The 15,212-nt window shown below is 32.8% G+C and overlaps 2 protein-coding genes across 2 annotated transcripts in view; one reads left to right on the top strand and one right to left on the bottom strand.

The window, feature by feature from the left end:
• FGF7 (fibroblast growth factor 7) overlaps window positions 1–3,301 on the bottom strand; it is a 61,834-nt gene extending 58,533 nt beyond the window's left edge. Inside the window, exons 1-2 of the mRNA XM_036238745.1 lie at window positions 2,993–3,301; window positions 1,869–2,404 (exon numbers count right to left, since the gene is read on the bottom strand). Of these exons, the coding sequence (XP_036094638.1) occupies window positions 1,869–2,154 (286 nt within the window). The 5' untranslated portion in view covers window positions 2,155–2,404; window positions 2,993–3,301. The remainder of the gene's footprint in view (window positions 1–1,868; window positions 2,405–2,992) is intronic.
• The window catches only part of FAM227B (family with sequence similarity 227 member B), a 145,197-nt gene that overhangs the window by 95,124 nt on the left and 34,861 nt on the right, over window positions 1–15,212 (top strand). The gene's annotated exons all lie outside the window — the stretch shown is intronic.

Below are 15,212 nucleotides of genomic sequence, written 5' to 3'. Positions count from 1 at the left end.
TCTAATTATAAATATTTTTGATCCCAAATAATCATGTATATTCATTTTTACTGGATTTTACATCTAGTTTTTTATTTTTATATTGTTTGACAAAAGCAGTCAAAAAGGAATTAAGCACTATATAGAAGAATTCTACAGTGTTTAGGTTTGATAATCTTATTACTACAATTTGAAATTAGTCGGACGGCTTATCTTATCATTGAGATAATATTTCTTTCATCTCAATGTGTATGATAATTATATAATGAATACTTAGATTTTTCATGTTTATGTTATATATTCTGTGGTTTAGAATAGAATAGAACATAAGAACTAGAAGTTATATTGGATATCATGTGTACAAATCCCACATCATACAGATGAAAAAATTAAGAACCAAAAAAAGTAAGAAATTGTTCATTCACAGACAGGGATTGGACCCAGGGATTTCAACTTGGGCTCTGTCTTCTCCATCGGGTTCCATTATCCATGGTAAATCTCAATAACTTTTAAATCGATTGATTATAGACCAAATTCTATTGCTGACATGGAAGTGGCTAACCACAAAACTTTCTTCCAAATAGTTGTTTCTTTAGGTAAACTTCAGCATAATCAGAACAATATTCTAAGACTAACAAAACTTTATCAATGACTGTAATTATAAAACCATAACTGTTAACAATCTATTAAAATGGCCTTAACATTCTATATCAATTATAGTTAAAAATAAAGTCCTCTCATTTTCATACTGGATGCATACATAATACCCCAAATTCCTGTTTATTGGTACATTGGTTAAGAAGCCTAAAAGACATTCATTAAGCAAATAATAAAAATTTTAAGTATTCACTCCAAGCTTGGTACCGTGCTAGACAAATGTTTATACCATCATCCTCATACATTCTTTTTCAATGGACTTTAACACATTATGAGATGATATAGTAATAACATTGTTCAGGTGCTAGTAATATCAACAAAATTTATTTTCACTCAGGGATTTTAAAATTCTACATATATGTTGAGGTATCTATTTTACCCTATTAAATTTAATACTATTGAAATTGGTTATTAATCATAATTACTAAATGATAAATCCAACATCAAAATTTCAACATGTAAAAAAAACTGATTCCTGAGGAAAATGTAAGGCTTGCTAATTGTAAATCATGGAATTAACATCTTTTCCAGATCACTTCCATTTCTTCCTTCACACTTACAATTTTTCTTAAGGTAACACAGAAATATGGCATAAAAGATTTAGATAAAGAAAATGTTAGGAGGAATCTATTTTTTCTACCTAGGTAAATAATTAATCAATCCAATGCAAGCTCATTATGAACAGATGAGGATACCACAGATTCCCTTCTGTTTTATAACTATACGCAATTGCACAAAGTTACTAAATGCATTCTTGAGCATAGATAAAGTATTTCGCATCACAGAAAAATTCTTTCAAAGGAAACCAAATTATTTTTTAAAAAATAAATTCTCTGTTTCTCAAACAACAAAGTAGTGTTTGGTAGGCATTTATTGAGTACTCTATTAAAGTTCCTGATGAGTTTTGCTAGCAGACAATAAATCATATTTCAGTGTGAATAGTATTATTTATACTTTGTTTAGCATGAGAATTTTGAGCTTAGGACATAGAGAATAGATTTCCAAGCAAGCTTAGTTATCAGCTCCAACTATAGCATAGTAAATTTTTTCTGTTCTAAGAGATTTTTTAAGAACATAATTCAAATATCCCAATTTAGAGAAATTAGAAGATGATATTTAATTTTTAAAAAAAAATAAGAAAGGAAACTGCAAAAGCATGTCATTTGAAAATTGATCTTTCCACAGATTGTTAAGGTTCATAAGTACTGCTGTAAATAAAAGACATTACTTACTGTAATTGTTCTTCATCTCTTGAGTCCCTTTGACTTTGCCTCGTTTATCAATTCTCAGATACCACTGTGTTCGACAGAAGAGCCTTCTCACTCTTATATCCCCTCCTTCCATGTAATCATAACTTCTTGTATGTCGCTCGGGACTGGAACAGTTCACATTTGCAGCCATTTGCTCTGGAGTCATGTCATTGCAAGCTAAAGATATAGTGCCCACTAGACAGATAATGTGAAAGCATGAACTGTAGAGCAAAGTTGGCAGGATCCATGTCAGTATCCATTTGCGCATTATAGTGTAGTGCTCCGGGTGTTCATGAATAACATAATGAAAATTAAATCTTGAGTTGATTGTTGCCCTTAGGTCATTGACCTCTTCCTATCTGTGAATTGTAGATTGATTTAAGAATGAGTATTGCTCTTATCCTTTTAGTTCCTGATAACAATACAGGATTTCTCCTTTTAAACTCTTTGTTGGTGTATCCTTATAAAAGCAGGTTGTAGTAAGCTCAGTTGCTGTGACGCTGTTTGCTACTTAACTTCTGTTTGCAATGAAAGATTAGGAATAGGGAGGGGAGGAGAGAGAAAGATGAAAAATTGTATGTATAAATTTCAGTAGATAAACAGTATAACACAGTGTAATTTGTGCTGTGAAGAGACATTTAAAACAGCTTTCACAGGATGTCAACATCTTTACCACTCTGTATGTAGATTTATGAAAGTTATGCATTGGTAGAGATAAATCACAATATGATTGTACCATTCATTCCAGTTGCTATTTGATAAGAAACATCCTTCAATTAGAGCTATTGGTTTAAATTAAGTCCTAAAATTACTATTAACAAAGTAAAAATGCTTTCCCTAGATTTCTTTATTACATGCTTTTACAGTAGTGGTTAATCAATTATTTTCTCCTAAACTGCCCACATTTCTCAAGTTAAATGTCAGGATTGCTCTGGAGAACTTCAACCTTATCTTTATGTAAATTCTACAGTGTAATCACTATAGGTAATTACATGGCTCAAAAATCTGATAACTTTACTTTCACCCTCAGTACTAAGATCAGAGAAAGAGATAAACTAGGAGAAAACATTCAGCATTATTTTTAAAGACAAATAACAGTAACTTACTTGTTCTGTTGATAACAGCTGGATACACAAGAATTCCATGTCTGTTGTCTGCCTTGTGCAACTTGAGCCTCTCTACTGTAGCTACAAACTATTTCTCAGCTGAGAAATTCTCCAGCAGAATCATAATTGTTTCCATAAATCAACAGGCAAGAGGATTTTCTCTGTGTGTGTGAGCGTGTGTATGCTTGTGTGTTATGTGTGTGGAGCCTTTTATTCAGGGCTTTTCGATAAATACCTTTGCTGACCTCATTGGAAGCAATTAAAACTTAACCAGTGAGCTGTTAGTTGAATACAACAGCGAGAATAAAGGAGGCTTGTATAGTATTCATTCAATGGTCATGAGAGGGAGCTATGAACATGGTTTATGCTTAAATCTACAAGTGGGTATCTACTTTGTAGAAACAGTTCTCTGATTCTGAAGCAGTTAGAAGGAGAAAGAGAATTTTTAAGAATTTATAAGTTGTATATAAGTTGAAAAATATTCCTGTGAACATATATATAAAAAGGATTTTTAATAGAAAATCTTTTTCATAGCTTTCTGATGTATCCATTTCTACTATTACTCCTTTGTGTTTGGAATGTTAGAATAAAACTTCTAATATGTAATAACTCACATCTTAAGGTCCTAAAGCACTATATAGCTGAGTTGAGGATATATCTCTTCATAATTATATATGAATAAAATTTTTATGTCTCGCATTCCTAGACTGAAAGTGAGAAGACCTACATTCTTATCTGGGTTGGGCCTCTAATTACCAGTATGACCTTAGGCAAGTCACTTGACATTCCTGAATCTCAGCTGCTACATTTGTAAAAGTAGTGTATTAGTCTAAATGATTATATGGAGCCCTGTAGTTTTAAAATTCTGTGACTTGTGACTTTTACTAACTATCGATACAAGGAAGAGGATACATACTTGTAAAAATTATTATCCTTACAAATTAAAAATAAAGAAAATGGTTTTACATTGGTTATCAATATTTGTTTCTTGCCTCAATAAGAACATTAGCACAATAAATAAGTGTTAACTTAGAGATGAAATTATGAGCTATGGCTAATGTAAATAAGAGAAAGCTATTTTATTTTCCATGAGTTGTTCTCCCCTTTACTTCTTGTTCTATCACATACATAGTAGTGTTCCAGTGCTTTATTAGATATTTATTGGAGAATAATTGCATTGTTATCTAAATCAGTATTTGTGAATGTATATTAAAATCTTCTTTCCCATGTTAATATCCTCAAAACACACACACACACACACACACACACACACACACACACACTCTCTCTCTCTCTCTCTCTTTCTCTCTCTCTCACACACACACACACACACACACGCACGCACGCACACACACACAAAACACTTGAAATGTACTACTTTACCACCAGGTGGTGCATGTAGACCAGATAGGAAAAGGAAATAAAGTCCTTTCATTTCTATTATAGTTTATGTGATTTCCCCTTATGTCTATGTTTTTGTGGAACAGAATCAAGAATACAGAATAGTTTAAATATACCCAGATACACTATAAGCTTCAGACATTTAATTTCTAAATTTCCAAATTTATTAAGACAGAAAAGGTTGGGCCCTTTTATAATTGCATCTGTGGAAAGGTAAATGGCTACGAAATATTCAATCATATATTTCTCCAAAAGGAGAAAGAAAAGAAATAAAAAGAATAATGCAATTGTGTTTTGAGTCACACCTACATTATTTTTGTAGACAACAATCATGAGCAGCATCCGAGCTCCCAGGACTGGGATATTCCCTCTAAAGAAATGAAAACTATTAAGTCAGTTCACATATAAAGACATATAAGAGCTTCTAAATCCATTTGCTCCACATTGACCCTACAGATTTTAAATTAAGAAATTAACAGATTAGAAGTCAAAATTTTCTAATTAAATGCTCAAAGCGTAAATAAAAGAAATGGATAGTTTGTTCTTAAAGGGTGCTTGCCGCCTCCTTAAAATCTGCTACCCAAGGTTAATTATATAATTGGAAACAAAGTAAGTATAAAATTGTGATCTAGGTACTTTAAGTTCATTAGATGCCATTGCACTCTGATTTAAAAATATGATCTCAGTGATATTAATGAATAGATTAACTACAACAAGGGAACTATATTTAAATCCTCTGATTATCTCGTCCCTTAATGGAGAATAATCAATTCAGGATGGGCCCACAAATCCATTTCACTAGCACCACAGCTGTAATGAAGAAACTCACGTGTGTCCTTATTTTCCTCATACCTCTAGAGGGATCCTCCAAAAACCAAGAGTAACTTAAGTATCTCTAGATGGAGTAAACCTCTTTGTTTTTTAAAGTTCTTAGTAGCAATAATGTTGACAAGTATTTATTGCTCCTGTTTTAATGCACATACAGTAATAGGCTAAACACAGAAATACTTTGAAAGAGTGTCTCTTTTGTTGTTTCCAGATTGACTTAACTTCGTTTTTCATTGGAAATACCGCCATATTTTAAGTTTTAAATTTGTGAAACAAAGGATTCCTGCATCTATTCCTAAAAATTGACTTTTAAAAAAAATGTCCCAAAGAAGTAAAGATTAGCACCTGGGATTCTTCAAAAGCAAACAATGTCTAATACTTGTATGGTTTGATTTGGGGATAGAATATATGAAAAGAGTACAGAGAATCTATTTCAGAGAATATCATGAAAACATAGGCAGTTGTTAAAGTAATAACCACTTAGTTTTGCTTCAGCAAAACTCCATTAAGCAACCTCAATTAGAGCCCTACTTCACTCACAGGTAAATGATAGGAAATTACTTTAGTTTAATGAATTTCGCATTTCAATAATGAATTTTAAAATTATGTTGTATTCATATGTACAATATAATCAATAAAAGAAAACATTATATAAATATTTTCATTACTTTCATTTTTATCCTATCCTATCCTATTCCTCATCCTCCTAGTTCCCATCCTTTCCCAGAATATAGGTAATCATTTTTATTAGTTTCTTGGATATCTGCCTAGAGTTTCCTATGCATATACAAGCAAATTGAATACACATGTATGTGTACATGTTTTTTTTTACTTTTCCTCTTTTTATAGAAAAGGTATCATACCATACACAATGTTCTGCATATTGCATTTTTTTATGTAATAAAGGTAGAAAATCTTCCCTTTACAGTATTTAGGAAATTTCTTTACTTTTTAACAGCTGCATAGTACTCCATTGATTGGGCATTTCACAGTATTGCACTAGTTTCCAATTAATAAACAATTTTTCCTGGGATTTTTCTATTACAAAATAAATGCTGTGATGAATAAAGTTATAAATGTATCATTTTTCTGTGCAAGTATATATGTAGGATTCATTTCCAGAAACTTTCTGGATCAAATGGTAATATATTTCTTATTTAGATAGATACTTATCTATCTAAATAGATAGATACTAGATACCCTCCATAGAGATTGTACTAGTTTTACAATCTCATTAGCAGTACACAGAGGTGCCTGTTTATTCAATATAGTGTATTGCCAGACTTTTGAGGTTTCATCTGACAGATGAAAATGGGATATTATCACAGCTATCCCTTGCATTTCTCATCTTATGAGAGAAAGAGACCATCATGGACAATAGTATAAAGAAAAAGTATGAGTATCTACAATAGATGACAGTAGGGAAAGTTTCCTTAAAATGATTTCAGTAGAGCTGTAATCTGAAGAGTACTTGTGAATTAATCAGATGAAGGGGTACCTACAAATATACAAGGACCCTTTGTTGAAAGAGAGCAAGTCTTTTGCAACAACAAAACACCACTGTGACTGTAGTAGAGAGAATGAGAGGGACTGTGGTGCATGATGAATTTGGAGAGGCAGGCAGAGTGTGGTGGGCTCAGTTGAAGAATCTGATCTTTATCTTAAGTAATAGGAAGGTATTGTAGTATGTTAAATAGAAGAGTGACATGATCGGAATTGCATTTCCTGCCTCTATTCTGGCCCAAACTTATTTAATTTATGAACATATTAAATTCTGTACATTTATCCGATTCCTTCTGTTCTTCATCTTTTCAAAAAGATGGCCAGATTTTATAACTGGAAAGGAAAGATGGGGGAGAAAAAAAAGTCATATTCACTTCCTGACTTAGGTAAAGCCTGAATCCATTTCAAAGGGTTGTGCTAAGTGCTCTGAAGAGAAGGGAAGCATAAAAGTACCTGTGAGAAGTAGATCAGGGAAGGGAGAGTCGGTCGACTAGGGAGCATTGAAGAAAAAGTTTATTTGGGGAGTCAAGCTCCCACATTCCAGGTTATACTACAGCACACAGCAGAATAGAAACACTCCAGAGAGTAAGGACTGCCTCATGTGTCTACACAGATGAGCCCATAAGCACTCCTCATAAAGATTTCCCATGTTTTAAAAGAAAGCTGGAAGCAGCAGGGAGCCTAGATGTGAAGGAACTGTGTGAGCACAGTCAGTGAAGATCTAGAAGTAACCAAAGTAGACAAATGACTCTACAACTAGGAGCTCTGGCCTCCTTGGCCCTATATCAAACCCTTGAACCCTAGCCTGTCTTGAAGCAGAACAGAGAAACTCAAGAATAATTGAGGTTAAAGTTTCCACAGCTGGGGGGTAGGGGGTAAAATTCTCAAAGTTGAAGCCAGATTGATTTATAAACATAAATTTATATGTAATTTCTTGCATATTTGAGAGTGTGGTCCAAGATTTATTTCCACTACATTCCCACAACTGTCATCACACTACAGATTTATCTTCATCTTTTCTTCTGTCAGACCTAATCCATAAATTTAGCCTCAATTTTGGATCATGCCATACAACCAATAGTACTTACTTCCTTGATTCATCCACTAAACAAATATTTATCAAATAGCTACTTGGTGCCAGATGTTGTCCTAGACTTTTGGAAATACAATGGTGAATATACTGGAAGTGATCTCTGCCCTTACAGAGTATGCATTCCAGTGAAAGAACAAACATAAACACACAAATCTGTGGTATGAGTAGGCAATTGGGGTGGCGTGACGATATTAGGATACAAAGGAGGTGTTCGAGGAAATGAGGGGTACAGAGGGAAATGGATAGGGGGACCTACTTTAAATAGGAAAGGCCTATCTGAGGAGGCAAATTCTCAGCTCCTAGGAACAGAAATAGCTTGGTATGTTCCAAGAACCGAAAGAAGGCCAATGTGAATGGAGTACATGAGCAATAGGAAGAGTAGTGAGAGATATATGAAACTAAAAATATAGGCAGGGGCCAGGTCATAAAGAACTTTGAAGGTCATGGTAATATGAGTTTGGGTTTATCCTAAGTATAATAAGAAGCTGGAGTGCAGGCATGTCAACCTCAAACCTGATAGACCTGGTCAAAGACAGTAGTATAAACTATGGAGTAAAATCCCAAAAGTAATTGAGCAAGGCTGTGGTACCCGTAATCCTTAGTTGTGTAAATGTTGTGCTTATTCTTGGCATAGTGCCCTAACATTTTGAAACTAACTGTATATAAGATATGAAGTCTGAGTCATATGCTCAAAACCGTGGTGTGCCTATGACTCAATTACATAAATATCTCAGTTTATAAATGTAATTGACTCTTTGTGTCTCTGAGTCTGTAAAAAAATTGTTTTATTTAATTTTATATTTATCAAAACTTCTCTGACATGCTAATCTAAAGTTAAAGTTCTTCAAATTATGTTATTAAGTTACTGGATGCTGTGCAACTTTAGACCTGGAGCAAGATCTATAGTTAGATAAATTGTTTTTCGATTTGGCAATTTCTATATTCTGAAGTCATATAATTCACTCTTGATTGCCTTGATTCCCCTTAAATTAATGCTTGAATTTAAGCAAAGAATCAATCTCCTTGATTGAGTGCTATATGTTAGTGACTTGTTTCGACAGCCTAGTGACACTCTAACAGTTGAAACATGTTTTAATGGGTATGGAGTCAGATTTGCTTTACCCCAGGAGAACATTATGAAAAAAATAAAACAGAGACCCTATGCAATTAGGGTTACTACATTCTTTGCTTTAAATTGTCATTTTTTGTTTCATATTCATTGCATAGCAAAGCAGTAAAATGAGGAAAAAAAACTAGCTACAATTTTTAAAAATGTTTCAAGGATGTTAATGTATTAATAACAAAATTGATTTAATTTTTAACTCATTAGCTTTAAAACCATAACTTTTCAGCACCAGATAAACTTTTCAAAAGTGAAAGATAGAAGCAGAATAAGAATAATTATAATAGTAAAGATGGAGAAGAAAGCTATGGAGTCAAACATTTTTGGTATAAAGATGCACCCACAAAAAAAGCCAGGTGTCTGGTAAAATATGGATTTCTGTAAAACTGGTGGCTACTGAAATAACCCATGAATAAGAGAAAGGAGTTTCACACTTCTCCTTGGGCTTTTCTTCAAACTAAACATTTTTACTATCTTTAAATTTTACTCATATTTTCCCTCAATGGTATTTAATATAAATTCACTTACAGTGAGTCCTCCTTATTTCTCTGATTCCAAAAATTATCAATTCTACCCGCAACTTCTTCCACACCTATCAGTTATTACCTTCACATCCTAAGTCAACTAATCGTTATCTCTGACGTCAACTCTATTTCTAATCCAACTCCTTGCATCTGCTCTCAAACCTCCAATCCATTTTATGTGTTGCTATCGGGTTACTATTCCTAAAGAACATTTGTAATCATGTTATTTTTCTGCTCAAAAGTCTTCAGTAACATTCCCACTTTTTCTAAAGAAAACTCTAATTTTTTTTCTAATATGTAAAGTTCTGTTAACGACATTCTCTGTCATCCTCAACACCAGTCCCCAAACACTGGATTCTCTTGCAAGGTTTTCGGCAAAGGGTGATTCACCTGATGCCCACTTCTCTTGGTAAGGAAGGGGACTAACAGAGAAAAAATCCTCCTAGAAATCCTCTCTCTTTCTCTCTCTCTCTCCCCTCTCCCCTTTCTCATTCCCTCCCTCCTTTTCCCCTGCTCCCTCTTTCTCTATTCCCTTTTGTATCTTCTATCTTTAAATTTTTATATATTGAGCTGTCAATAATGCAATAAAAATTTTGGTCCTGTTTATTCTGTTAACTCAGCTAATTACTTCAAATCAACACACTACATTTTTAGGTACTGTGCGGTATGATAGGGATATAATACTCAATAAGATAAGCAAGGACCTTGACTTCATAGATCTTAAATTATGGAGAAGAGGGCAGACAGTAGACATATGGAAACAATTCTGATGATATCACAGGAGGAAATAAATAGGTTACTATGGTAACAACAGAAATAAGAGAGGAGGAGAGGTTGGAATCTGGTCACAAAAGGCCTTTCTGAGGAGGTGACATTTAAGCTGAGATCTGAAGATAGGTAGTGCATTTCAGGAAAAGGAAATAGGGAAAACAAAAGTTCTAAGGTGGAAATGAACTTGGTGTATTTAGAAATTGAAAGATGACAGTGTAACTGAATTATAGTGAACAAGGGGAATGTTGGGTGACATAAAACTGATGTGTGTAGGGTCTTGATACTAATGGTATCAAGCTCTGGACCTCTTACTCACTTGATATGAGAACCAGTAAGCATCTCTTAACGTCAAACAAAAGTGTTGAGAAACCCTTGGACAAAAGAAAATCTTTCCTTGTGGAGTCATTAAGTATGTATTTTCGTGAAAATGTCAAGGACCTGCCTTCCTCATCTTTCTAATTAAGAATGTCTCTGACAACCAGAATATCATACGCCCCAGGATTATAACACATGAAATTGTAAGAAGTCAAGCTATGTTATGAGACCTGATTATAAAAGCCCCAAGCAATTTTATTGCTTAATTTTAGCCATAAATAGTTTTCACAGTTGTCAAAATATAGATTAATCTATGCCATTAACTCCTGTGACACTGGAAAAGAAGTTTCTTATAATGATGTTGGCACTTTTCAAAGAAATCAATACGTAGTATCCCCTCTGGTTATTTTAACTAAAATAAAATTGATTATATATTTTATATTTCCTTAAGAAAATGTGCAAATAGAGGAACATTGTAGTAAAGCGGTTCCTATCATCATATAACACCATACATAATAGATTATGCAACAGAAAGAATATGTTGAAAACTAAAATTTTATCTATCTAATGCCAAGAAAAATTGGTTAATTTGGGGGGAAAGGGGCAATCATATCAGTCATTCCATAGTGCCCAGAAAAACAACAAAAGACAGATTTCTTTCTAATAGAATTATTTGGCTGCACATGACTATAGTTTTGATTTCCTAGCCTAAGTAGTTTGGAAGTTGGAAGTATTATATCATGAATTGAGAAAATTTCCGAATTAGTAAAAATCCAAAAATATACTATATCTTATAAGAAATAATGTTTATTAATGCCAAGTACTACATGTATAATAAATCAAACTGTCACCTGCCTTAACTGTATCAGTAAGAAAAACATGGAAATAGCTTTACAGCTAATCTGCAGATGTGGACATGAAAGTACTGAAAGATGTTTGAAAATTGTTTTCTCTCAAGTATTTTTAATTCTGCCATGATGACTGATTTATTCTATTAATTTGCACTATCTTGGAAATACCTGCAAAGCAAAATGACAAATTTCAATCCAAACTCACTTTGAATGGTAACAAATTCTGAATTAAGGGACTCCAAATAAATGAAGTTTTACTCTATTTTAAATTATTCTAAGATATGATAGTTTATTAGGATAACATTTCAATTTATTATTTTTGCCTTGGATAAATAAAAGAGGATAATTCCAATTATTAGTACACCTAAAAGGGCGATTAGAGACTAATTTTAAAATGATAATTAAATTATTTATGATATACTCCTTCCTTTCCTTGACTGCCTTCTTCATGCCTTTTATTCCATTTTATTCTACTCAGGATATCGACATATCAGGGTAATACCTATACTTAATTTCTAATACAATCAAATATAAAACTGACATGCAAACTCAAAATTATCAAAAACATTGTTCTTTTTAATCCTCAAATAAGGTGAAAAATAAAGAATGAAAAATATACACTTTCTGGATTATTTTACTCCACTCAGAGCATGTCATATTTTTAATTTAAAGGGGATTTTTTTTCATTCAACAAAAGTCCTCAACTTATACATATTTCATTTGTTCCTTTTAGGCTGAGAGACCACCTTGTCTCTGTATTTTACTTTCTTGGTTACAGGTAGAACTAAATTATGTTATTTCTTTAGTGATACTAAATATTTACTAACATTTAGGAACTGGATTTGTTATGTTTTGAATTCTGAAACTGTTTCTTATCATATCAGTCTTCCTTCCCTTTCTCTATTCTCTCTCCTCTCTCTCTCTCCCCCACACCTCTTCCTCCCTCCCTCTCTCCTATATATGCACATATATACACATGCACACACATGTCTTTTTCTATCATACCCAGGCTTCAAGTTTCTAGAAAACTCCCTTGGTCATTTTCATATTAATTTACTTGTTTATCATTTTTTTCAGTTCGGTCTTAAAAAACACATCTGGTTTCTATTCTAATCAGTATTCCCCTGAGAATAACTTCATATTATAGAAGACAAACAATTCTCAAATAATGACCCGTAATGATGCAACCTCTTTTAACTTTTATTCAGTAATTTTAATAGAGCTATTCATGTAGTCTAACTTGGCAGGCTTTTTTGTTTTTTTTAATAAAGTTTATGGAAGTGAGATTTCTATGGCTAATCATTTAAATAAAGTTCATGCTTGTAGTTTTTTTTTTTTTTCAAAATAAGAGATTCTGGTAATTAAAAATGGAAAATGATACATTCTTCTCATAGCAATTCATTTTTGAGAGTTCACGAGTTAAATAATGTGTACAAAGTGTTATGGGTATAAGAAGATGGCAAAACCTATGTGCTAAAAAAAGAAGACAAAAGAGAATTGGAACCACTAAGAAACAGCAAATAAATATTAATGGACAAAGTACTGAAAATTATAACAAAAGCTCTGCACGGTATGAGAGGATATGCTGTTTAGCAGTAACATGGAACAACTGGCTGTGAAGTGCTTTCAGGATTCAGATGGTATATTTGCAGTCATATCTATCTGGATGTGAATTATTGTCTTCTTAATAATTGTACATTGTAGGTGAGTTACTTAACTTCTTTGAGTCCAGCATATGTAAATAGAATATTAATAATACCTATCTACCTTATGAGTTGTTGTAAGAATGAAATAAGAGAGTTCCTGCTGTGGCTCATAGTAGGGGCTCAATGATGCATAGTCCATTTTCCTTTAAAGAAGCCTAAAGTACTAAAGACCAGATGCAAAAATTAAATGGGGATTTTAAAGGCTCTGGAGTGAGTTTTAAAAGAGGAAGATGATTAGATAATTATAGTGGCAGGTAAGCCTAAAAGAAAACAAGAGCAAAATAATGATTAGAGTCTAAATGAGCCTAATAAACCGAAAAGGCAGAGATGAATATAGTAAGAAACAGAAAGAAACTGATCTGCTGACATATTTCTCTATTTTATTTATCAAATACTTACACATCACTGTACACCAGGCAATTTTCTAAGCATTTTATAAAATTAAATAATGTATTCTAATTAAGCTGGTACTATTTTTATCTTCATTTTGTAAATGATGAAACTAGCATTAGATATGATTTGCCAGAACAGAAAGAGAGGTGGAACAAAATCTGAGACACTTTCAGATCTCCACAGGAGACACTGCAGGAAAATTAAAAGAGGGATAATTCTATCCAAGAGGAAAATGATAATGACAATAATAATTATGTCATGCACTATTCTAAACTTTACATATCTCATTTCATTCTCATTTTTATTTAATACAAGATAGTTAAGTAATAAAAGAGTACAAGTATTCTTTTACCCTCATTTTCCAGATGAGGAAATGAGGCACGAGAGAGTTTTAAGTCACTTTCCTAAGGTAATAAAGTTTTTACAAATTGGGACAGTTAATCTGGAGCCTCCTGAGCCTTATTGTCTTCAATATAAGATTTATTTTTATAATGAGGATGAGGGTGACCCTAATATGTATCGCTTCAAGTACGCAGCACCTTAGAGTAAAGTATGCTAGTTGACATAGTTGGTTCATATTGCAGAAAATATACCAAAAGCCATCCAATTCTGGAAACTTGCTGAGAAAAACACCTATCCAGATCCAGAGGAAATTCATGTCAGTCACTTATAAATACTAAGCTATAATACTGAACTCACATTGTTATACCAAGAATGACAGACATTTAGAGAAAACATGGAAGAGAGGGATTGAGGTGAAGGCACCAAAAAACTGACCTTTGAGAAAAAGATACAAAATATTTACCTCAAAATCTAACTAGAATTTTTATACTCATTTATTTAATAGATATCACTGAACAAACACCTACTGTATATCAGACTCTGATGTTTGGTACTAAATGCCATGGTAATAACCACTCTCCCCGCCTCATCAAGGAAAATGATACTTGCTTCATGAAGCTTATTTGAAATCATGTTGCCTCATTTTTAAAAAGCACAATCACAAGAAAAAGAGCAGAAAAAAACAGTTCTTAGGAATCAAGAATATGATGACTGAGTAAATAATTTAGCAGAATGGTTAAGTAATAGACTAAATGTGGCTAAAGAACAAATAAGCAATTTGGAATATCATAGCATTGAAAAGTAAAACAAAAATACAGAGATGGAAAATAGAGATATGGTAAATGAAATGGAAGGTTAATTCAGATAGTTCATTCTTCACTGCAAAAGGAGTCCCAGAAGAGAATGTAAAGAAAGAGAGAGAACAAAGAACACAAGTTTAATAAAAATTCAGATTGAAATGACCCACTGAGGGCCAAGCATAATGAGCAAAGACCTACATCCTGTTGAGACCTCTGAACTAAAACAATCAAGAGAAAATTCTGAAAATTTCAAAACTAAAAGCTACATGAATTGCTTATAAAGGGACTAGAATCAGATTGGCATCAGATATATCATTAAGCAGCATTTGGTGCTAGAAGAAAGTGCTAAAATACCTACAAATGTCTGAACAAAATGATATTAAACCAAAATATACACCAATCAAAATATTAATCAAATGCAAGTTCAAATGAAAGTGTCTTCACACAAGAACTTCAAAGGCCTACTATCTGTAAATCCTCTCTGAAAGAATTAACTGCAGCAAAATAAAAAATGTTTCCAAGAGGAAAATGTGGGATACAAAAAACAATGATGAAAAACTAGTCAACAAA

This window comes from Rousettus aegyptiacus, unplaced genomic scaffold (genome assembly GCF_014176215.1).
Source record: "Rousettus aegyptiacus isolate mRouAeg1 unplaced genomic scaffold, mRouAeg1.p scaffold_m13_p_3, whole genome shotgun sequence".
Lineage (NCBI taxonomy): Eukaryota > Metazoa > Chordata > Mammalia > Chiroptera > Pteropodidae > Rousettus > Rousettus aegyptiacus.
Note: the sequence above shows the minus strand (reverse complement) of the source record. Positions and strands in the feature narration are given on the sequence as shown.